This window comes from Megalobrama amblycephala, linkage group LG4 (genome assembly GCF_018812025.1).
Source record: "Megalobrama amblycephala isolate DHTTF-2021 linkage group LG4, ASM1881202v1, whole genome shotgun sequence".
NCBI lineage: Eukaryota > Metazoa > Chordata > Actinopteri > Cypriniformes > Xenocyprididae > Megalobrama > Megalobrama amblycephala.
The window spans coordinates 24,789,543-24,815,423 of NC_063047.1; the positions used below are offsets into that span (position 1 = coordinate 24,789,543).

At 38.5% G+C, this 25,881-nt stretch overlaps 1 protein-coding gene across 7 annotated transcripts in view; it reads right to left on the reverse strand.

Annotated features, from left to right (window-relative positions):
- Nucleotides 1-23,578, reverse strand: part of fibcd1b (fibrinogen C domain containing 1b) — a 156,516-nt gene extending 132,938 nt beyond the window's left edge. For 2 of the 7 annotated variants that reach the window (XM_048188511.1, XM_048188506.1), the window contains exons 1-2: nt 23,415-23,578; nt 23,205-23,300 (exon numbers count right to left, since the gene is read on the reverse strand). In XM_048188511.1, the coding sequence (XP_048044468.1) occupies nt 23,205-23,291 (87 nt within the window). In that variant the 5' untranslated portion in view covers nt 23,292-23,300; nt 23,415-23,578. Of the gene's footprint in view, nt 1-4,742; nt 6,444-23,204; nt 23,307-23,414 lie in introns of those variants that run through there. The other 5 variants (XM_048188510.1, XM_048188509.1, XM_048188508.1 and 2 more) reach the window with 5 other exon arrangements.
- Nucleotides 23,579-25,881: the final 2,303 nt, after the last annotated feature.

Sequence of the window (25,881 nt, forward strand, 5' to 3'; positions counted from 1 at the left end):
TAGGCGACTTCTGTTAAATAAAATATCTCGCTTGGCATTAAACTTTGAGCTTTAAAATTTTTCAGATTTTATTTATACTCTAACAACAACATTACACACTAACTAAAGTTTGAAACATGGGATCACGAAGAACGGGACCTTTAAACTCTCAAAGCGCACCAGTTTGTGCATTGATTGCATTGTCCCTTGTTAAAGGAGCAATATGTAACATTTTTGCAGTAAAATATCCAAAAACCACTAGGCCAGTGTTCTATATTTTGTTCACTTGAGTACTTACAATATCCCAAATGTTTCCAACTATTTGTAAATCGTGAGAAAATTGCAATTTTAAGCAAGGCTCTGGGACATGTGAGGAGTCGCCTGTCAATGGCTTCATACCCACGTTAACCCTCGGTTTCCGGTTTTATTTTGTAGAAACCATGGAAACACCAAAGACGCTTTAATATTTTACATGTTTTAATAGACAAGGGAACAACTGTTTTGATATATTTATAGACAGAAAACTAATTGTTGTTATACTGCTCAACACATTTAGTCTTATAGTTTAAAATCTAATTTTCTTGATTTTTTGCGAGTACCATGCTTTACCATGCCTCAGAGAAAAACACTATTTTGTCAAGTAGCTAACATAGCATAATCAGATGCAGCTTAATTTAAGTAAAAGTAATACAGAATTTTCTCCATCATACGTTTTGAAATTATTTGCATTCCTTTTATCAACACAAGCCATCCAGCATTTAATATGATATTCTAAAATCGATCTACTGTATCTTACTGTAGTGTGTCTCAAACAAGTGTCTCACAGCAGCTGCCGAGTGAACACAGAGTAACGTTATAGCATCATTTTCAACACACTCAAATGTATCTAATATGATAAACAGCGCTGTGTTACCTCATACTCAGGACCGGAAAAGCGGAAGCAGTGCTGCCGACTGTAGCATAATAAAAGTTCCGCTGCTCGTGAGGCGTGTGTTGTGCAGTAGCTCCAGCGTCCTCATTCAGCTCCCACAGCACTCGGTCCTGCTCTGCTTCATACTACAATAACGTTAATAATCGCATCCATGAACATGATTTCTTCCCGAGTCCTATCCCGATTCTTTTGCACCATCCATTGAGGTGGAGACCACGTCTCAAGATTCCACTCTCAAACTTGGCGTCATCAAGCTACACCTTTGTTTTGAATAGGCCTCTAGTGACCTCTAGTGGACATAATTCTTACATCCTGCACCTTTAATGCAAATGATGAAGAATTGATAGATAATGTTGAAAACCCAACTTGAGTTGTATCCAAACTTTGGAAGGTCACTGTACATGGTGAGGTAAAACAAAAAGTAAGTAGATCCAAAGATTCTAAACTTGATCTACAATAGAAAAAGTAATCCTGAATGCAATGAGGTATTTTGAAATCCATCTAACAATGAGTGTAACCACCCCCACCACACACAAAAATAACAGCAAAAAATACATGCCACTTACATAGTTTCTCATCTGCGCAGTAAGTGCACTTCAACATGCTTAACCCATAACCACAATTTATGACTCAGCCTAAATCTCACTATATTTTCACTACAAAAAATTTCACTACAAATGATTATGATAACTATAAGGGCAGCGTAAAGTTTCCATTTCATACATTTTTCAGCAATGGCTAATGACTTGAGGCTGTTGTCACATGTGATGCTGAATGCGTAGCATGAAATGGATTGGAAGGAAGAGAGAATACAGGTACTAACACAGCACACAGCTGCAGGGTGGAGAGTTCCATCAGCATGTGAGGGTACAATACTCTGCACAACATAGCCAAGGCAAATCTCGATTCATCATTGTAGTGCTCTTCAGTGATGATGTGTGTACGTGTCTGCGTGCATAGCTCATGTTCCTTTTAGTGTGCATATACAGTATGTCAGAGAATGCAATAATACAGAGAGGGATAGATGGGAAAGTCAGAGGAGGTTCAAGGGAAAGGCAGAACATGGAAAATAAAAGAAAGAAAACGATCATGCCCCCCTAGGCCTCTATTGACGAAACTGTCAGTGTTTGACCTGATGGAGGAAAAAAAGTTAGAGGTTGACTGACAGGGTGAGGCAAGGTAAGAGACAGATGGTGAGAGAGAGGGAGAAAAAGAGCAGAGAAAAAGATATACAAGAGGAGAATAAGAAAATGAGAAAGGCATGGGAAGAAAAACAAACAAAGATATTCACAAGGACACATATAGAGAAAACACTCTGCCACACACGGACAGTTAAAGCATGTTAGGCAAATTCAAGAGATGGTAGCATTTCAATTCATGCATAAACAGAGCACTTGTTTCAACAGGAAACCATGCTGTAGAATGCTAATTTAATGTACGTAAACATATATGTATGTGTTTGCCTTGCAGCGTATCCTAAAGCAAACAGGAATCCCCAGAACTCCCTTCCAGTCCTACCTGACATCCCTCAAACTTGCCTCTTCATGTCTCTGTCTCCTTTCTTTCCCTTCTTTCCATAGAGGGAGAAAGCATTAGTCATTCATAGCTCAATCTGTGAATGAGCGGCGTGATTTGTCACTGCTCTTCATTTTTTAGCTTTATATTTAGCTTACCATTGTAAACTGCCCTCTTCATTACAGCTGTACAGAATGTCCTAAAATGTTTGTAAATCTGCACATCTGTTTATGGCCACTGTATTATTCATTTGAGGTGTATTGCTCATGGTGCAGTTGTATTGCACATTTGCTGATCATTATAATTCAGGGGTTTTCAAACCTTTCCTGGCATTTCACATTTAGAGACATCCAAAATGTGCAGTGCATGAATGGTTTGATAATCCTTGCTTTACTTCATTCCTTCATTTTTTATTTTTTTTATCTTGTGAGACCGTAAGGTATTTTAAGACATTCATGACAGAGACCAAGCAATCTAACTGCCTAACAATCAGGATTATCCTGATATGAACTGTAGCCAATTAAACATTTCAATTCACACTTTCTTCTAAAGGGGGAGACTAGGGCAAGTTGTCACAGGGCCCTATAATTTAGTACCTATAAGTCCAAAGTGCATAAATCTTTGTTTTTATTAGCAGTAGTTGTCTTGTGGTTATGTTGGTTGTAAACAATTAGTTCAAAAAGTTAGTACTCCACAGGTTCTGTCCATGGTTCTGAATGCGACACATAGCATGTGGTTGTTGCTGTCCATGGTCCTGATTTTTTAACAAACAGGCATTTGGATACAGTAGGTGTATGTTTGAGTATACTGTTAAAGATTTAACTTAATTTTTATTTTATTTTAAAATCTTTACACTGAAAAAAAAAAAAAATGTAAGTGCACTGTCTTAACCAATTTAGGACAACATGAATGTGCAATGGATAAATATGGGATATTGATCATAAAATGTTCTCTGTAACATTGTTCTCATAACTAACTTCCTCAGCTAAAACAATCACAAAAATACCAACCAATTTCCAAAGGAACAGTCACTTACAGTCAATAATTTAAAATGCATATATGGAGCCCAGCATGGACTGTTGTCAGCAAAAATCACATATCAAAAGCCTAAAAACAGATCCCAATTTTGTTACCCTTGAAGTTCATATACATTCTAAACATATTCTTTTACTTCTGCACAACATCTAAGCCTAACTCACCAACAGGATAAAAAGACAATTGGCAACCAAAATGACATGAACTGACATTTATCAGCTGCTAATGCAGGCACCTTTACATAGAAACAAACAAAAAAGTGTGTGATGTTAATTTCATTATCAGACACAACTTAAATCCAAAGACCTCAGACAAGAGCAAATCAGATCACTTCAGTCACTGTAGAAGAACAACATTCTTATTCTATTTTCCTGCCCATTTTCTCTAATACAAATACAAAGAAACACAGAACAGACTGTGGTACAGTGGCTTAAAATTCTTGGTTTAACCTTTAAAAAAAGCCTTAAAGGATGAATAAACATCGAGATGAATGAAGACTGAGATGAGGGGAAAAAACAAGTTGAATACTAATTGCACTGTCTACTCTCCCTCTACAGTCTGTGTAGTTGATTGTGTAATGGTGTGGGTGTGTACTCAAGCCTTGAGTATTTATTGAGCTATTTGTTGGTTTTGATATTGCTTTTGATAGTTATGTGTTTTGTTTTTCATTATGTTTGAATGAATGTGTGTGCGCGCGCGCACGCTTTAAGGGTACTATTTCCAGATATTTCTCTTGTTCCACCAGTAATGCCACTAACAAATACATAGACTTAGTCAACACTGAAACCAGATTATAAATCACTACTGTCCATTAAAACAGGAATTCACCATAAGCCACTTAACAAAATAGGTGTCTCTGTGGCTTATCCACTCTTTACCCAATCATGTATGTTTTAATCAATCCCAACACATCAACATCAATGCCACAAACAAAAATGTATCTGATTTTTCCTTCATTAATCAAATATTAAAAGTTCCCCCTTCCCCACTATACCACCACAGTACTTATTGCCAAATCAACAGAGCAGCTGTATTTCGCATGACTGGCGCCCTTTTCCTCAGCTACCCGCATAAACGGAAAACAAAATAGCCACTTTCTGCCGCACGCATGATCTACGGGCGCGCTTATGCGGAGTGACAGGCACAAGCCGCACTCAACTCATTGTGCTATTCACTGTTCTCTGTCTGTACCAACACACACAGACAGATGAGTAGCTATTGTGTCTCATTCTAAAACTACATTTAGTATATTATGCGAAGTGTAAGCGAGCGGGGGACACACCTGGTTTTTGCCCCGCTGTCCGTCTTCGAGTTCCGGTGAGCTGTTCATGGTTCCCCATCGATCATTGAGCATTCTCCAGAGAAGAGCCAAACCTAAACCGCCTGTCAGTTACAGGCGGTGGAAAAACAAGACACCTTGTCGTTCAGTCGTTTTCCTTATCAGTTATTCCATGGGTAGACAAATAACCTTTGGGGGAAATAGGAAAAGGATAGTGAGGAGAGTGCGCAAGATCGAGAAGACACTGATCTAGCCTCTACTCCAGGACCACACTGACTAATTCTGGTCTAAAAGGGGCGGCGAAGACTCCACCACCACACACATCGTAATATCATACGTACTTGATAAGGAAAATAATAATAAATAAATAAAACTTCTCAAATTTCCATAAAGTTATTTTTCGAGCTGTTTTTCTTTCCTCCAGGAGCGTTGAATAAAGTCCTCAGATATTCCACACTAAGTAACAAGGAGAACGACGGGAAAAAACGGCGCGAAATTAAGTCGCGCGCGTGTATATCCAAGCCAGTGCCACCAAATGGCGAAAAAAATCCAGATGTTTCTGTCAAAAAATGAATAATCTGTTCAGTCGATTAAAAGTGATAAAACTTTATATTCCTGAGCCGTTAGCGGGATGGACAGAATGTGGCGGTTAAAGATGTTTCTTCAAGCGCAGCGCGCGCTGGTGTTTCGAAAGGGAACAAGTTGGCTGTAAGGGAATTCAATTCGTTTCCTCGGCTGTCCTAGTTTACCGGACAGAGCGCGACGGAGTGTCTCGTTTTGACAAGACTACCGCAGATTAACGGGGTTCCTGCTCGTGAGCTAAGCTCCCCTCTCTCCTCGAGCGTCAGAAGCTGTCCGTTAAGCGCGCTCCCGGAGCGCGCTCAGTTTATTTATTTATTTTTTCGCTCCCATGCACCCACACTTATATGACTTCTCAAAACCGTCGTCTAGATCAAGAAACTCCCACTTCGCTTCGATCAACTCAACGTGCAAGAAAAGGACACGTCACTAAAGACTGTGTGAGAGACTGAAGTCAAACTGAATTCCAGCTAGACGCAACACAATAACTAAAGTTGTTTTTAAATGGGTATAGTTCGTTTAATTGTATAATCCTAGTCAAAATGATACAACCGTTACAATGGACTCACAGATGTTTTTGTCATGTTATTCATTAGATAGTCTACCCTTGACAATTTCCGGTAATTATATCTGACAGCACAGAGATTAATAAGGCGATCATTTCAGTTTAGCAACAGTCAGTCAGTTTAGCAACAATTACATCTTCCCCACAATTACTGAACATGCACAGATGCAATCCATGTGATAACGGGTAAGTTGCACCTACTGCTTGTCAAATGGGTTCCCAAAGTTGTGCCCCTATCCCAATAAAATTTTAAGGAGAGAACAATCTTTATTATTACAAAAAAAAATGATGATGAGCACTGCATTTAGTGATTGATGGTCCTGGCAATATGCTGCCATGGATCCCCCTTGGTTTCGGCATTGACCTTGCAATTAAACAAATAATGCAGGAGATATTAATAATACAAGAAGATTCATGGCAACGTATTATGATACTGGGTTAGTCAGGCTGCTGTACTGAGCTAAATAAAAATAAATGAAACATCATAGTTCTCAAAATAATCCACAGACTGAAACTTTTTGTACAGTATAAAAACCATTACACCTATGGAATGTCCTCACTTTGATAGCAAAACAAACCTGTGTGTGTGTGTGTGTGTGTGTGTGTGTGTGTGTGTGTGTGTGTGTGTGTGTGTGTTAGTTGGAGCATCCAGTAAGACCTGCATCTCAGCCAGAAGCCTTAGGCAAGGGACTTTTGGAAAGACTTAAACTGAAAAGGAGGAGGGCAAACCTTCCCATGATAAATGTGGACACCAGCTTTTAGAGTGTATTTACAGCTTATTCTTTGTATGTTTGTCTGAGTTGTCTTGGCGCTATATGTTCTGTTTTAACATTAAACATGTTGCTCTATCTATGTGTGTGTGCTTACAGAAGTGCGTGTTTTCACGGATGGTGGAGCTTGTGGAGAGAAGCAGAGATCTGTGAAGAGGCAGTGGCCTGCATGCTCTTTTTCAAATGCCAGAGTCAAAGTTTGTAAAACATTTAAGGGGTGAGGGAGAAGGAGAGGAGAGGGACAGTTGTTTTGAAAGAATAATAATAATAATAATAATAATAATAAAGCATAAGCCCCAAAAACAGGTGTGTCAAATTTGTAGTCTTTGTATTGGTGTTGGTTTTGAAACTTTCATACCATTTTGAACAAAGTTTTAAAGTTAATGATTCTAAAAATGTCATGTGGTGTAACCAAGTAAATTACTACTTGACGTTTTTAAATATTTGCAATATTTTTTTATTTTATACAAAACATTTTTTTTTTTATCATGAATAATTAATTCATAAATATAATTCATATTTGACCTTTTTAATATACTAATATACTTTCAGGGAATCACACCACATGATATTTCATAACTTGAACCATGTCGTTGTCTTTGCACGTAACTTGATGATTTACCAGAAGTTTTCCAAAAATCAAACAGTAAAGCAGTTTTGTGTAATCTATCTTCATTTCTACTTTTTTTCTTTTTAAAGAGGCAATTAAAAGGCTTATGTTAATTAATCTAAATTAAAACCATGCCATCATAGAAGAGGTGTTATGAATGTCATTGACCTATTATTGAAACAAATGTCTGAAACTGAGGAATAAAATGAAGTCAAGAACTGAAACAGTTCCTGACTCACTGGTAATTTTTTTTTTAAAAAGGCCATTGGCTACTATCAGTCATGGCCTACTATATATATATATATATATATATATATAAAACGGTACACAGAAGTCACGGTTCGGTACGTACCACGGTTTTGGGCTCATGGTTCGGTATGATTTCGGTACAATAGGAAAAATTTTGTTTAGAGTCCAATTCTCACTATTAACCAACTATTAACTATGACTTTTGCCTCAACACACCCCTAATTACTGCTTATTAATGGTTAGGAAGGTAGTTGTTAAGTTTAGGTATTGGGTAAGATTATGAGATGTAGAATATTGTCATACAGAATAAGGCATTAATATCTGCTTTATAAGTACTAATAAACAGCCAATATCCTATAGTAATATACATGCTAATAAGCATCATGTGTTACAAAAGTACAAAATAATTAGAATAATGAAAAATAAAAACTTGTGCATTAGGAGTGAAACAATTTGCTCTACTTAAACTATATTTAAACATTCAAAGCTTAAGCCCAACTCTCTGATACCTCAGATACTTTTCCACGTTTCACGCACAGTTGAGTGCAAGAGCCTTTCAAAGTATTCTCCTATGTCCATGAGTGCAGAAAGATCCATTCGATGCGTGTGGAGTATTTAGTGGACTTTGTTTTCAAACTCTCAGGTCATTTGCGTATGCGCTGTTCTTCTTCCGCTCTTTTTCCCGTTGTGGCAGTTAGCAAACAGCATTGCATTACCACGCATGCCTCCTTCTGGATTGGAGCGTGGATCGCCCGTGACTGACTGTATTCGTCATCTGATTGCATGCACCAAACCGTGATGTCCATACTGTACAGTATACATAATTTCATCTCAGTGTACACTGACTGACAACACCACATATCCTCTCCCCTGATAGCTGATGTGATAGGCATTCTGATGCACTGTAGTTGCCATCATGTCATCCAGGTGGATGACACAATGCTGGTACAGGAGAAACTCCCACTCTCTATTTGTAAAGTGTGAGAAAAGAAACTAATTACAATTATTATTCTCCTCACACAATTCATCCAATTCAGAAAGAGACAGTTAACCAAAGTTTCAAATTATAGTATATGTTTTCTACTATTAGACATGAAATAAGTCATCCACACACACAAAGAGATAAATGTAAAGAAACTGAAAATGTAATTAAACACAAATGTGCCACAATTGCCTTCAAATAGTGTGGTCCAAAAATCAATAAAAGGTCCAGGTGGACAAAGAAAGCAGTCTTATTAATAAATAATGATAGTGTGAGAGAGAAACTGAGGGAGGGGAAAAAAGGGTGAGAAGAGTGTAGGATGAACTTTGTATATTGTAACCCTTGATGACCACAAGATATTGTGGAATTGAAGAGAGTGGAGCAAAGAAAGACGAGCAGTGATTTTCCACGACTGCTTCCCAGGATTGGTTGGGAATGAAGCTATATCTGCAGCAGTAAAGAGAGAATGAGCAAAGTGGAGAGAGAAGGAAAGAATCCTTTTATTGATTCGCTCTCACATCACATGCTCTCCCCTTCTCTGCAACTCAGCATCTCTCTCACGTCTCTTACACACACACAAACACACACACACACAACACACACACAGGCAGGGGAGCTTGGCACATAAAAGGTGACATTCACTGATGGAGTAATTAGTGGCTAGCGAATCACATGTGGTCAGTGATGTTGATGATGTAGTGATGATGATGTACATGGTAATGATGATGTGAAAATAGTTGAACCGTTATTAATTCCATGATTATTCTTACAAATAACTGAATGGATTAATTGGTCCACTGAACATCAAATAAGGGTTTGCTTTTAAAAGTCATACATTTCTGCCTCTCCTAGTAAACAAGTTACGAATAAAAGCGGATATAATTGTTGTTAATTAATGAACAGCATCAATATATGCTTACATTCACTCAAAAGTTTGGGGTAAATATATATATTTTTTTTTTTTTTTTTTTTAAGAAAATACTATTATTAGGCAAGGTTGCATTAAAGGTGGACTCAGTAGAATTTCAAATTCACTGTTTGGAAGTTAGTCAGGCTGACACCAACAACAAACATGTAACCAATCATCATTAGGGGGCATATGATGGTCAAAAGAATATCAAGAATATCAAAAGAGCTCAAAAGAATATCACTGGAATGGAAATTGATGACTGGGCAAGCGCTTTAGGACCCACGTTTATGTTAGAAAATCTTTCCAGCGCTGGAGAGAGCTAAGTGGGAAGGCCTGAAATCAGATGCGGAGGCTGCTTTGATCCGCTTCTCATTTCACGGTTTTGATTGTCTGTCAACGAAAGCTTTGTATGTACTCTTGTGTACTGTGCGTTCATGTTGTGCTCCCTTGTTGTTCGTTCATCAACTGCGCTTTATTTTTTGTGAAGCATTTTGTTGCTCGTCAACTGTGATAAACAGACATCCACTCGCATTGTGTGTGTAACAGTGGCCAGATAGTGAGAGTTTTGCAGTTAAACTACTGCACACTGGCGACTGCTAGAGAATGTGGTGGTTAGCGTCATTGTTAGTGCATTCGCCTCGCATGCCAGCGATCGGGCCGGGGTTCGAGACCGACTCAGAGCAGGGTGGTTAGGATTGGAGTGTGAGTTTTGGAGGCGAAGCAATGAAGAGAGGGGTGGGTTTGTTTGAGTTGATTTCAAATATCAACAATGTCCAACAGCGTTGTTCAAAATCTACTTACCGCACCTTTAAGCTAATCAAAAGTTACAGTAAATGTATACCCATTATGGGGACAAATGTCCACAAAGATGGCAATATCCAAAATCCTTGTCCTTATTAGGGCTGCACGATATATCGCATGAGATTGTCACACGCATTTCGTCAGTAAAGCCGGTTCCCTGATTACACTAAATCGCCATCACCTGCTTTCAAATGGAGCGGCATTTAATAGACAGAGCCGTAGATCACTGAAAAGCCACGCAATATCGCGTTCATTATCGAAGGCGATTCATCTGCGATATGAACGCGATATTGCGTGGCTTTTCAGTGATCTATGGTTCTGTCTATTAAAAATGAAACGTGATCAGCAGGATAGATTGAACTGTTAAATAAGCTCATGTCAGACTGATTCAGTTCTACATCATTCCAGCTACTCACAAGTTTCTCAGCTCGATGGTTTCTGCCTCTGTGATTCTGTGATGTCTGTCAGTGCAGGACATCAGTGAGAGGTTTGTAATTATCTGTGACACTCCCTTGAGCTCTGCTCTGGAACTTCCTGGTGTTCGGTTCTGTTCTCCATGTCTGGCATTCACAAAAGGCCAGAGGGAACAGGGGAATAGAACCACACTGGAAGCCACTGTAAATAACAGACATCCGTGTCCCCACAGCCTGAATCAGGATATGTTACCTAGCTTCAAATCATAAGGGAGCGAGAATGACCTTCTGCTAGTATCTAAAGTGGCATTGTCTCTATTTTCAAACTTATCTGTCATTAATCTTCATTCTACTTTTTTCCTACTCCATTTTTCTTCTCATGAATTTAGCTCACTCACTCAGTGCTTCATAGTTGCACAAGGATGTACAGTTCACACAGCCAAGATATCAGTTTGGAGGGACACGTTTGGCCATAATGAATCGTAACATTTGAATTCTCACAACAGCCATTCACCCCCTCAGCCCACTTTTCATCATTCAACTCAGTTGTCTCTGGTCATAACTCAAACGTATAACAAGCTGACCTTTTGAAAGCATAACAACTATATTTTAAATTCATGGCATTTCTCTCATTCCACAACCCCCTTGTTGAAAAGCTGTAGAGGAAAAGGCTTTATTTCCATTGCTGCAGGGGAAAATGATTGAGGATGGAAAAAAAGAGGAGATATATACAGATTTATTCTTTCTTTCTTTCTCTTTCTTGCTTTCTTTCAGTCAACTTATATTTGACAAGAGACCTCGTTCTCCTCTACACAGATCATCACAGGAGCAGAACTGACTGCTGTTCTCAAAAACCATCTTGTTTAAATGGCACATACCGGGAAAGAGCAATTAAGGATGTTGAAAAGCACTATTTGATATTTAAAGAGCAGATGCAGTCTGGACAAGTTCAGATCATCACTTCCACTCCAGCGTGAATGAAGACAACTGAATCTCCAACACATCTGAGAGCAGGATAATGATATAGGATTTGATCAACTACTTCATCAGTCTCAGTTGGCTGGAAGGTCTTGTGCCCTGAAACACAAAGCTAAAACGTCTCAAACATCTTGTCCTCAACTGACTCTCAAAAGAACAAGCTATTACTCGTACTGAGACTCTAATCGCAAAATATCTTAACAGTTCTTCTGCTAGTTCAATTTTGATCTTAAAAAGAAAAGTGTGGGAAAAGGTAATTCTAATCCCAGACCTTGAGAACTACTGCCAGGATAATTCTCGAAAGACGCGGTCAAGATTCTTGTCTTATACTAGTCCTCTTCAATGTTCTTTATACAAATGTCAATTTTATTTTGGGCTTCAGAAGTTCTGGGGCTGGCTGCGTCTATTGTCAATAGTGTAGCAAAGTATGAAGCACAGCTCACACAGAAGTCACTTTCAAACCAAACAGATGCTGTTGGTCAACACAATGAATTTGCATGACCAACTGAACCCGATGCAAAATCTGCTTTGAGAAAATCTTGTGGATTGCTATTAAAAAGCACTAGATTTCATCTGTATAAAATCATCAAACAATGACCATACCTTAAGTTATAATTTAGAAACTGCTAAATGTTTGACTTGGACCATTACACTTATTTAAAACCATTAAACTCTCAATTCAAAGTAATGGAAAGGGACATGAAATAATGTTTGAAATAAAACACCTCAGTGAGATCATGTTCTACCAGACAGACTTCAATCATTTTTAGACACATGATGCCATTGACATTTATATTATTTTAGCGATTTTTAGCTAACATTATTGGATATAATAAAGATAAACATTATATTTTGTGACTACACATTATTTTATGGGAAGCTTTATGGCAAGTCTTGCCTTGGTGCAAAAACAACAACCAATAGTGCAACCAAATTAAGTACAGACAAACTGACTAGCACATCAAACTGTGATTTACATCACATTTCAAGTCAGACCATACAAACGGCTGATCCAAACCTATTCCAATTTGGAACACAATCCCTTTATATTTGGGCACCTTATATAAAGAAAAATAAAACCAAACCCAGACTAGTACAATAAAACAAGACAAAGCACTTTAAAATGTCATTCAAAGAATAGTAAATACCAGCTGAAGTCCTATTCATCTCTGTTCTTTTAACTGGGGCTCAATATCGGAGAAGGTGTACGTTTATTGATGTTCTCCACCTATTTCAATCTTTTTCCTGTAATTTGAAATGAAGCCTGACTGTCTGTAAACCTACAGATTATGAATAGCTTTCTTTAAACAAAACCTAAAGCTTATCTATGAAACCTCTCTCCATTCAACAGGTGAATTCTCACACAATAGGAGGACTTCATTTTGAAGCTCCCCTTTATAATGTTTTATAATAAGTTTAAAAACTAGACCACTAAATGGTCATGAAAGAATAATCTTTAGAAACTAAAATTTCTATTACCATTTAAAAAAGAAAGAAAGAAAGAAAGAAAGAAAGAAAGAAAGAAACAGTAGTTAATTAGTATCTTAAATGTCTTAAATGATTTCATATACTGTATGTGTGTGTGTGTGTGTGTGTGTGTGTGTGTGTGTGTGTGTGTGTGTGTGTGTGTGTGTGTGTGTGTGTGTGTGCATATTGTCACAGTTATTCTTAGATTGATGTGTTCTGGTTTGGTTTTCAAGGACTTTTAGTGAGTTTCTCTTTGCTTCCTGTTTCCTCCTATGTTCCCTTTTTTATAAGTTACCATGGGTTTTTTTTTTATTATATGATTATTATATGATTGGAATACTACATTTTTTGTTGTTTTATTAAAGTATTCCTACTTATTTGCAAGATATCTTCCTCATTGTCTTCCTTTCCATCTTAATCTCAGAACACCAGACTGCCTAAAATGGATATAGCCAAAGGGTGATACCTGCTGGAGCTTAGAAGAGTACATCAACTTCGCTCTGTGGGTGGATGGATCCTCCTTTACTGTGGGCAAAGCTGAAGAGCAGAACATCACCATCGTCCAGCCCCACTTCACACCTGTTGTCACGCTGAAAAATCCCAGTCAGCCATCACCCCCCAGCATGGACATAATGCCAGAGCCCACCACAGAAGGTGAGCTCGAGTGTGCTGCGATGCAGGAGCCAGCACCTGTAACAAGGACTGAGCAAACCATTGCCCTAGAGCCAGAGCCTCCAAGAGGGTCTGACAAGGTGTGTGAGCTGGCAATATCCTGTGCCACCATGGGACTGCTAGTGAAGTTTGAGGGAATGGGGGAACCCCATTCCCCAGCTCCACCTCGGCCCTCAGTCCCACCTGCTCCACCTCAGTACTCTGGCACCCTGGCTCCACCTCGGACACTGTTGCTCAGCCTCGGCCTCCAGGACCATCAGTGTTATTCAATCCTGCTCTCCGTCTTCACTTTGGTCTCCACTACCATCGGCTACATCTCTGTCAGTCATCCCCCTGGTGTCATCAGCCAAAATTTCACCATGGCCTGGTTCTATCATCGCCTCCCTGGTTCCTCCCTCCATCTATGCAACCCTGGTTTCTTCTGCTGGAGCTTCTTCTGGGTTCCTGTCCTTCGTCTGCCCCTCATCCACCTCCAGAGCCTCCACCCTCTCATCCACGTGTATTCTGGGGTTACCATGGTTTTTCATTTTATGATTAATTAATGCACACCTGTCTGTATTTTAGTTAATTATCTTGCATATATGCCTTCAGTTTATTCAGTTCTTTGTCTGGTGTTGTGTGTTGCATTGCCATTATCATTGGAATAATACCATTTTGTGTTGTTTTATTAAAGTATACCCACTTATTTACAAGCTATCTTCCTCATCGTCTTCCTTTTCATCTCAATCCGTAACACATATACATACAAAATACTGTATATTACAATTAATATCAACACATAAGTGTAAAATATTAGTACAATGTACCAAACCACTACAATCATCAAATCAATTACTGCAATAAGCTATGGTATGAGATTCATCATGCACCACATGTGCTTATCTGACAGTAAATACAGCTATCATTAATATAGCGCTTTTTGTATTTCACATAAGCATCTCTTTGGCTTAAGCAATTGTTTCCACTACTGTTTCCCGATTTGGTTCTGATTTGATGATCCATGGCACTTTACCATCAAATTAAATGTGCGGAATAAACAAGTTACTGTTTGAAAGAGGTTTGTTTGAAAACACTTTGTTGCTAAGAAACAGCCGGGGGATATTTCTGGATGAATGTGAGAATTTTTTTGGAAGTGACTGACCAAAGAGTTGGTCAAAATTTTAAATATGGCTCACAGCTAAACGAATGATACTAATCAAGCATATAGCGTTAGTTCTGGCAGGTCACGTTAGTCAAGCTCGCATCAGTTGACACTCAGCTGATTCACATTGACCTATAGGAATATGATGCCTATCAGCGCATTTGTATATATATGGTCCATTCAGTATTATCAGCAGCTTTATCGCATGCTCAGGAGCTAATTACCCTCCTCCGTCCCCAGCTCCTCCTTCGTTCAGTCAGGACTTGACCTTCTGATTTTTCTTTTGATCAAACTAATTTCTTCAATTATGTTACATTAATTATTGTCATTAAAAAAAATGAATGATATTGCAATACTTGGTTCTGTTCTGTTTACCCTAAGAAGGGTTATCGCTGCTCTCCCTGCTCTTATCCATGCTAGGCTGCATGGATGGGCAGGGAGTTTTTGCCCAGAACAGAACCATACCACCAATCCAAACTGCATGCTAACTACCAGTCATCTTTGACGATAGTGATCCTGACAGAAATAATATTATCTTTATACCGTCTACATGTAGAATACCATGGAAATGATTGTCCTGTCTGGATGGGCTATAGTTCTCTATAAGTATTTATTCTATTTATAGTTGTATGTATGTATGTATTGTTGCCCAATGTTCCTTAATCAAGAAGTTTCTGCTGCACCTCCAAGCGAATCTTACTCCACTGAAACTATTCTGAAAGTAAATTGAGAAACTTTTACATTTTCAGAATCTCCAGAGGGGTTTCTATGCCTAACAATGTGTACCTAAATGTGGGGAAAAAATAATTCAGCTATAGCAGGGGGGTGAAGAACCCAAATGAAGGTATGTATCTGCATATGAGTCCATTCCACTGAATTAATATACAACTCTCATTTCAAGCTATTCTAACACATTGATGGAGGTGAAGAATGGTTAATTGAGGAAAGGGGGTGAGATGCATGGCAGGGAGCAAAAGAGAACAGAAAGAAATATCAAAGGCAAAAAAGGAGCAGGCTTTGAAAAGTGTTGAGGGGAAATGATTTTGTCTATTGATTTTTAAAACTTTTGTTTTCTGTTCATTTGCCTTCTGTCAGCGTTCTGTCATGGTGGGACATGAAAAATTAAAAGCATTATTTTTTAAAGATATTCAAATGTCACTGTGTAGGATAAATTTGTTTTAGATACTATGAAAAGAAGGAAAAACTTTCAAACAATAATTTAAAAACTATAACTATAAAGGGAGCAGATTGATAAGACAATAGCCAAACATAAAAAAACACACAAAACAACCAATAACTACACTGACTCATGGTTCTAAACTGCAAACAATAACTTGAAGAGACAGTCTAGCCAAACATTTGTTAATGAAGCTTTGAACTGTTTCTGCTTCATTCCCTGCTGAGAATTTGGATGTAAAGACACATCCAATCCTTTTAATTTGAGAGCCTCTGTTGGCAAAATCATCTGGTCTTTATTAGAGAAAACACAGTACTGTGCTGTTCTTTCTCGCTTTCTTGCTTGCTTGATTTGCAAGTTTCTTCCTTTCTGGACATATGAATTAAAGAGTAAAGGTTTCTTTCTTTTTCTGTCCATCTAACAAACACCAAGGTGATTGGAGCCACAAAACAGGCCCCTGGTGTTGAAACACTGCAACAAGTGTGTGTCAATGAGTGATGGATGCTCCCTTGCTCCCTTTCTCAGTAGCTCCAGCAGTTTGAACTCTTTAAATCACAACTGACATTGTTCATGGAGATTAATAGTTAAAAGTCAAAGTCTATATGAGTGATTATTGTTGAAACCGAGCAGCCAACGTTTCAAACCAGCAGAGAATTACTATCACAATTTGATGTGTGTCATCTATACAAATATACAATGATAGCCCATAAATTACATTCTAGCATGAACGGATGAAGTCTGGCATTGTTTGTGGTTTTTAAACCTTTTTTAAAGAAGAAGAAGAAGAATCTAAAAGATATTAAAAACATGACTTTGAAGTTGTGAAGTGGATGTGTGGTTGTGTGATATGAAAGGGTTTTCAGATGGCTGTCTATTGTGCTAAGGTCCTTGGCAGCATTTTGTAAACAGAAAGTGAAGGTTTCTTGATTATAACCAGAGCAATACATCTAATATCCATTTAAATACAATTACTAAGTTGTCCTTTCCATGCTCCAAAGAAAACTCTACTGCAAATCCTCTTTTTAAGAAGCCTATTTATCATATAATGGCTTGTTTACACCGAGCGGTACGATGTAAGTACAGTTCAGTACAGTACACATTTTTTGCTGTTTCCATTGTCAGAAGTTGTGAATGGTACCCTAACCGTACCATATCACTTTTTTGGGACCCTTCCATTGGGGTACCAAGCACAATAGTACCAATAGTACCGGTACCAAAAGGGTGGAGCTACACTCATTTGCAGCCTTCAGCCTTTGCTCAAACAAAGCTACTGTATGTCCTCCATTGTTGTTTACTCTCACTTTCTTCTTCACACAAGAATGACGTTGATTGCTGCTTTCCAGCATACATCACGCCTATCAAGTAAGGGTACTGTTGGCGGTGGAAACACAAGCCGAATCAGGGTTTGCTGTCCCGAATCGTACTGTACTGTACTGAACTGAACTGAACCGTACCGCTTGGTGGAAATGAGCCATAACTAAATAATTGTTATGGCCATAACTAAAAAAACTGCTTACACATAAAATCTCCTTGAGCTTATCTAAACGGTTGTGTTGCTATATTTGTGTTTGTGCTGTACCTCTGAAATCTGACAATTCCTGGTACACAATCCTTTCTTTATCTTCTTGTCGTGTTTTTATGTTGTTCCTGTGAGCGTTCATGGACACTATAGGGTGAATTCTTGACTTAAGTAACGTAATGTTCGCCCTGATTTGGTGAGAGGCTGATACTGGTAAGTTAGACTTTATACAATATTACTATGATGAAGGTGTGACTCGTGAATATTAATAGTGTGTCTGGATACTCCAAGAACATTATGAAGCAAAGTCAGCATGACCTAATAAATTTTATTTAAAATTTAATGAGCTAGGGCCGCCAGCGAGTACCGCATGGAGTAGACATATTTTTTCTGTGTACTTAATTTCCCTTGATTATTCTTTATTTTTACCAATATTTCTACTGTTAATTTTTGCTCATTGTCATCCTTAACGATCGCAGGCGTTATGACTAAGCCAAAATCAAAGAAAGGAGACAAATCAGCTGAGGATTTGGGTGAACAAGGCATCTGTCAGTCAGTCAGGCGAAGTGAAGGCCGTTTCTAGCCCCACGGAACCTGTTAACCTTGCTGATATTATGGAGGCTATCAAATCAATGAATGGCTCCATGAATGAAAAATTCGATTCTTTGGAATCTACGCTGTCTCAGGCTTTGGCCACGCTTATTCACTTCCCCTTCCAAAATTAAGTCAAACTGATCAGGAAATGCTGAATGCCGACATTACTATTCAAGAGATACTGGATGCTTTTCATGCCTTCCCTAACTGGAAGGCTCCTGGCCCTGACGGCTTTTGTATCGAATTTTATAAGAGGTATGCTGGTAGAATTGCACCCCTTATGTTACGGATGTTTAATCTTTCCTTTTGTAAGCAGAAATTTCCTCCTTCTCTTTACTTTGCCAATATTTCTTTACTTCTTAAGAAAGGCAAGGATGAGACCAACGTGTCTTCTTTTCGTCCAATTGCTCTTCTCAATACTGATTTAAAAGTGTTCACCAAAATTTTGGCAACTAGATTAAACAAATGTATTTCGACTTTCATTCACCCTGACCAAGTCGGCCTTGTCCCTAATAGATTTTCTTTTTTCAGTGTCAGACGTTTTTTAAATATAATCTACTCTAAGCAAAAATCTCACTCAAAATTGGCTATTATTGCATTAGATGCTGAGAAAGCTTTTGATCAAGTTGAATGGAATTACATTTTAACCACTATTAGAGAATTTAATTTAGGAGATAAGTTTTCTTCTTGGGTCAGTATGTTGTACCACCATTCATGCACATCCGTTTTAACAAATCTTGACAGATTGCCACAATTTGAATTGCACAGGGGCACACGACAGGGGTGTCCACTTTCACCCCTGTTGTTTGCCATCGCCATAGAACCTTTGGCAATTGCTATTAGACACCATCCGCAGATTCCACCTTTAAGCATAGGCCAGGTAGATCATGTTATATCTCTTTATGTCGATGGCATTCTTTAGTACCTTTCAGATCCTGAGCGCTCTGTTCCCCCTCTGTTGGATTTATTAAATTCATTTAGCACCTTTTCAGGTTATTCTGTTAATTGGCAAAAAAGCGAGTTCATGCCCATCAGCAATAATATAGATCCAGTTTTCATGCAGAGTCTGCCTTTTAAACTGGCTTTGGACATGATAAAATACCTCGGTGTGGTCGTCCCCAAGAATCCAAAGGATTTAGTTAAATTTAATTTTTTTGTGCTACTAGCTAACAGGACATAGAAAGATGGAGATCACTCCCTATATCAATGATTGGCCGCATCAACGCAATTAAAATGGTGAGCCTTCCGAGATTTTTATATCTTTTTCAAAATGTGCCCTTTTTCCTACCCAAATCTTTCTTTAAAACTCTTGACTCCATTATTATGTCTTTCATCTGGGGTTTCAAAAGTGCTCGCATATCTAAGACTCATGTGTATAAACCTAAAAACTTGGGGGGTCTCGGTCTGCCTAACTTTCGTCATTATTATTGGGCAGCGAATTGCAGAATTTTAATGTATTGGCGGGATTCTTTTCCAGGCATCGTTAATGCAGACACTCCCCCCTGGCTAGCAATAGAACAAAGTGCCTTTCACTCTTCTCTTTCTGCTTTGCTTTTTTCAGTACCCCTGCTTAGTAAAGAGGTTCCCAAAGATAAGTTAATCCTTAATAATTCTATCAAAATATGGTACCAAATTAGAAAGGTAAACAAGTTACCAAGTACTTCCCCACTTACTCCTATCTGTTATAATCATGCATTTAAACCATCTCTCACTGATAAAGTTTTTAAGGAATGGCAAAGCAAAGGAATTTTCAGTGTTAAAGACGTATACTTTAATAAGGCTTTTGCCTCCTTTTCTCAGCTCAGTGAGAGATTCAGTCTCCCTTCTTCTCATTTCTTCAGATATCTTCAGGTCAGGAACTATGCTCGAATTAATATTTCAAATTTTGATGTTTTGTCTTCAGACTGTAAAATGTTTGACTTATTCTCAAATTCTCCTAATTCTAGAGGCCTAATATCCTTATTTGTTAATGCTTTTAAAGATGAAACAGACTTTTCCTCCCTTCATTTGAAAGCTGCTTGGGAAGAAGACCCAGATTCAGATTTCCGAGAGTGACTGGGAAAAATGCCTTTTGTCTGTTTATTCATGCTCTATAAATTCAAGACATCAACTTATTCAATATAGGTAAAACAAAGCTTAGCAAATTCTATCCTTCCGTCTCCCCCATATGTGATAAGTGTAAAGCAGCTGAGGGTACCCTGGCAAATCTTTTCTGGTACTGTGTACAAATTCATAGTTTTTGGCTAGAAATTTTCCAGTTTCTTGCCAAGGTTTATAACTGTGTTTTACTCCTCAATACAATGATATAAATTTTTGGCTGGTCAGATTTGCTGGAGTCTCTCAGTTTGAAGGTACGGTTACCTGTTTTATATGGAATGATTGTAGCAAAGAAAGTTATTCTGTTGTTGTGCAAGAAAAATGTCAGGCCTCTCTTTTCTGACTGGCTTACTGCACTCACTTCCACCTTCCACCTGGAAAGAATGAGATATACCATCTCTGGGAACTCTGCAAAATTTGACAAAATGTGGGAACCATTTTTTTTTTTTTTTTTTTTTTTTTCTGAAGAGCCACAAGGACTAAAAGACTTAGTTAGTTGTCTTAAAAGACACAGTTATTCCGGATCTGTAACAGTATTTTTCTATAAATATGGTAATTACACTCTGTAGGAAATTTATTTTTGTATATCGTCATTCCCCTTTTTTGTGTGCTTTATTTTACACATTGCGCAGATTGTTATTATACGAAGGGTCTGTTTGTCTGTTGTTGTTGGTTTTTTTCTGTATGTTTGTAAAAATCATAATAAAAATATATTTTAAAAAAATTAATGAGCTAAACCTTTACCACTGTAAGAATCGTAATTTCGCCCCCTGCAAACCAATTTAGTACTAGTGTGGAAAAGCTGTTATTGTTACATTATTTCATTTTTGTTATTGAGCTGGTACCAAAGTGTCTGTACTTTTAAAATTCATATTTCTCTCTCAGTGTTTGTTGTGCAGCAAAAGGAAATGAAGGATAGTGAATGTCATTAAGCAACAGAAAATTGCTTGCACATCTCAAATTCACTGATGATTGATGTTACGCCTCCAATATACTGCAGTTGGCCAACTGCTTTCCAGCTGCACAACATTAAATACAAGGACACACTTAGTTAGAGGATATACTTGGAAGCCACAAAACAATTAGTACTTCTCCAAATTGAAGCTATTCCACTTTACTTCTCTTCCACCAAATATGTTAAGAGTTCAGAAGTTTCCATCCTAAGCCTAATTATTGTAAGTCTCACAGAACTACTGACCTTGTGTACTCTATAGTATGTTATCTTTAAAAACCTTAATAAAATGGCAATCTGTCAGCATCTAAAAGGCACCTTTAAAGGATTAGTTCACTTTCAAATTAAAATGTCCTGATAATTTACTCACCCATGTCATTCAAGATGTCTTTCTGTCTTCAGTCGAAAAGAAATTAAGGTTTTTGATGAAAACATTCCAGGATTTTTCTCCATATAGTGGACTTCAATGGCCACCAAATGGTTGAAGGTCAAAATTACAGTTTCATTGCAGTGTCAAAGTTCTTTAAACGATACCAGACGAGGAATAAGGGTCTAATCTAGAGAAACCATCGCTCATTTTCTAAAAAAATAATTAAAATTATCTTGAGCTAGTTCTTGTCTAAATTGAACTAAATTGTCATATACAATATGCTAGTGCAAGTATATAACAAGTAGTTCAAACTTTGACCTGTGGAGGGCAGTAATACACTTAGCAGTGTCTACACTGCCGGAATTCTAATAGAGAAGAAGAGAACTAGTTCAAGATGAGCATTTATGGTTAATGTATAAAATTTTATTTTATTTTTTTTTTTAGAAAATGAAAGTGATGGTTTCTAGATAAGACCCTTATTCCTCATCTGGTATCGTTTAAAGCCCTTTGAAGCTGCAATGAAACTGTAATTTTGACCTTCAATCGTTTGGTGGCCATTGAAGTCCACTATATGGAGAAAACTCCTGGATGTTTTCATCAAAAACCTTAATTTCTTTTCGACTGAAGAAAGAAAGACATGAACATCTTGGATGACATGGGGGGTGAGTAAATTATCAGGAAATTTTAATTTGAAAGTGAACTAATCCTTTAAGCCTAGTGAAAACTCCACAGAATCATCAACCAATCTGTCCCACTGTCCCAAGCATCCTTCTAAAGTAGGCCATGTTTAGAAATCTCCTGTGAGGTGAATCTGCAAATCCTCCTGTAAAAAATGTTGCTGCTTAATACTCAGTCATTGTTGAACAAGTCCCTGCTGCATGGTTTGGTATTGTGATTGCGATTACGCTATTCTTAACAGAACAGCTCCCCCAGGACAGCACTTTGAAAAGATGCCCTGCTAAAGTGTAGGCTGCAATTATACTGTATGGTGTTTTTCAGGGACACTGTCAATCCATGCCTGTTTCCTATCCGTCCTACCTTGTTATGCCGTGCCCTGAAATTACACTGGCCATCACGTCTACTGCTTATCTATTGACTACAAAAATCAAGCACTGGATCAGATCTTTCAGCTTAATTTATTTCCAGCACTTGACGACTCTGACTATCTTAAATTCACAGTTTTAAAAATTAATTGTAGATGAACCGATATTAAAATTCTGTCTGGTATTGATAAGATTGATAAAAATGTTATAGAATCATGCATAAATGGCCACTATTAAAATTCCATACTATTTTGTCTATATGAATTAATTTAAAACACTAAATGCTATAAGTGAATTTAGGCATCACAATATTATGAAGTGCAGTATGAAAAAATTATTTATTTTGAGATTTGCTATTGATTTTAGACAAGCCATTTGTCACAGAAACGCCAGGCACTACACTCACCCAATCACAACGCACTCCCTCTCCTGAGTATTAACAAGCCACACCTGACACTCATCAGCACCAGTCATCACAGCAGCATAAATGACACTCCAGAGCATTCAGTCTCTGTCCAGTCTCGTTAACGCATACCTGTTATGCTTACCTCAAGGACTCTGCTAACGACTACTTACCTGTCTCCAGCGTTCTCCGTGATTCCTAGTGTCTCCTCGTCTCCTGTGAGTGTCATTGTGTCTCGTCTGCTCCACGTCTGCCTGCATCCACGATCCCTGGGTAAGAGAAAAAGACAAGTATCAGATCCAGTATAATCTTCAGTCACAGACTTAACCTGCTTTTACTCACCTGCACTCTGCCCGCCATCTCTGGTTGTTCAATAAACTCACCTGTGTCTCCGTCCCCTTCTGTATGTAACAGAAGACCGGACCAACACCATCAGAACAGCCAAGATGAGCAATCCAGATCCATTTCAAGACCTTGTTGATGCACTTCGCCGCACACTCAGCACTTCCATGCCAGCACCTCCAGCGACCACTTCCGCATTCACCGGTGCATCTCCTTCACCATCTGCGGTCGCCAGTCCCATGGCCAAACTGGCGCCCTTCACTGGCTCGGCGGAGGACTGCAACTGATTCCTCCTGCAGTGTTCGCTGGTCCTGGAGATGCAACCGCACTTGTATCCCGATGACAGTACTAAGGTGGCCTTTATAATCTCTCAACTCGACGGAAAAGCTCTTCGCTGGGCTGAACCACTTTGGACACAGAAAAACGCAGTTGTAAAGTCGTTGTTAAAGGGATAGTTCACCCAAAAATGAAAATTCTGTCAGTAATTACTCACCCTCATGTTGATACAACCATGTAAGTCTTTCTTTCATCTTCGGATCACAAATTAATATTTTTGTGATTAAATATGAGCGGTGGAATACTCCTCCATTGGCTTTAAGGGGGCCCAAACTTGTCCGTCCAGAAAGTCAGTGAAGAAATGTTTAAATAGTCCATGCCACTACAGTGGCTCAACCGTACGTTTCTCAAGCAACGATAATACTTTTCGTGCGAAAAAAACAAACAAAAGAACGACTTTATTCAACTATTCATTTTCTCTCTTGTAGGCCTCTGACGTTAGTTCACGAGAGCTCCATGACGCATGCGCGAGAACTAAACTGACGACGGTCTTCTTCTACTACTACTTGTTACTGGCTGCTCACTCCTTAGGAGTATTACCGCCACCTAGTGTTCAAGATGAAGTGCTGGCATAGCCGGAAGCTTACGTATGTAAGCTATTGAATTCGACATTGATCGTGCTTTTGGTCTCGCTCTAAGTAATTGTTTACAATGGTTAGAAAGTGTGCATTTCCTGGATGTCCGAATCGTGAAAAACTAACGAGTAAACGTAAAGGTGCCTTAACATTGCCACAAAATGAACGGCTTACCTTTCACCGTTTCCCATCAAATGATCGTGAGCGACTGAATCTATGGCTGCTGGCTGTTCAACGGGATGTTAATTTACCGATTAATTTCGTGAAGCACATGAAGTTGTGCAGTGAACATTTCTCTCCAGACGACTTCAAAACAGTTCAACAAAAAAGATTACTGAAATCAACAGCTGTGCCCAACTTGTTTATACAGACCAACAAGGTAAGTGGAAGCAGTATGTGGTAATTGTTAAAGTCATGATACACTCATTTAGTTTTGTCTTTATTTGTATATGGCTATATATTAAATAAAAATAAAAAACATAATACATGATACAGTGAATTATCTTTCGGAAGCTTGAGACTGTGGTTGTGTTGCAGCGGCAGCCTCTTCCATCTCTTGCATTTCAATGTCTGTGTATTCAGGTTCGAATAAGTAAGGTTGGTTAAAAAAATTCAAGTCTTCATCTACGTCAAAATCTGCCGACATATTTACAAATAATGGTTTTTCCATACAGCGTGCGCGTTCACCTGCTTGTAAACAAAGTTTAGCGCTTCCGGCTATGCCAGCACTTCATCTTGAACACTAGGTGGCGGTAATACTCCTAAGGAGTGAGCAGCCAGTAACAAGTAGTAGTAGAAGAAGACCGTCGTCAGTTTAGTTCTCGCGCATGCGTCATGGAGTTCTCGTGAACTAACGTCAGAGGCCTACAAGACAGAAAATGAATAGTTGAATAAAGTCGTTCTTTTGTTTGTTTTTTTTCGCACGAAAAGTATTATCGTCGCTTGAGAAACGTACGGTTGAGCCACTGTAGTGGCATGGACTATTTAAACATTTTCTTCACTGACTTTCTGGACGGACAAGTTTGGGCCCCCTTAAAGCCAATGGAGGAGTATTCCACCGCTCATATTTAATCACAAAAATATTAATTTGTGATCCGAAGATGAAAGAAAGACTTACATGGTTGTATCAACATGAGGGTGAGTAATTACTGACAGAATTTTCATTTTTGGGTGAACTATCCCTTTAAGCTTCATTTCCCATTTCAAGGAAGTTTTTGGGAAACCAGCCTGGGATTCATCTATCAGTGAGAGATTATGCAAATTGAAACAAGGTCTAATGTCTATGTCTGATTATGCTCTCCAGTTTCGAACCCTAGCTGCAACAATTGGTTGGAATGAACAAGCCCTTATTATCACCTATCATCAAGGCCTTGATCCACGTGTGCAGTTGCATCTCGCTGCATACGTGGACTCCATCGGGCTCGAGAAATTCATCCAGTTATCCATCAGATTCGCCACTCGTATGCAGCTGTGTCTCGAAGAGCACCAGGGCCAGCCGTTGTTTCCATCTATCCTCTGCCAGCCAGAATCCGTCAGCCATCCAGAACCAGCCAGCGAACCCATGCAAATAGAAAACTCACGTCTTTCATCTGCTGAG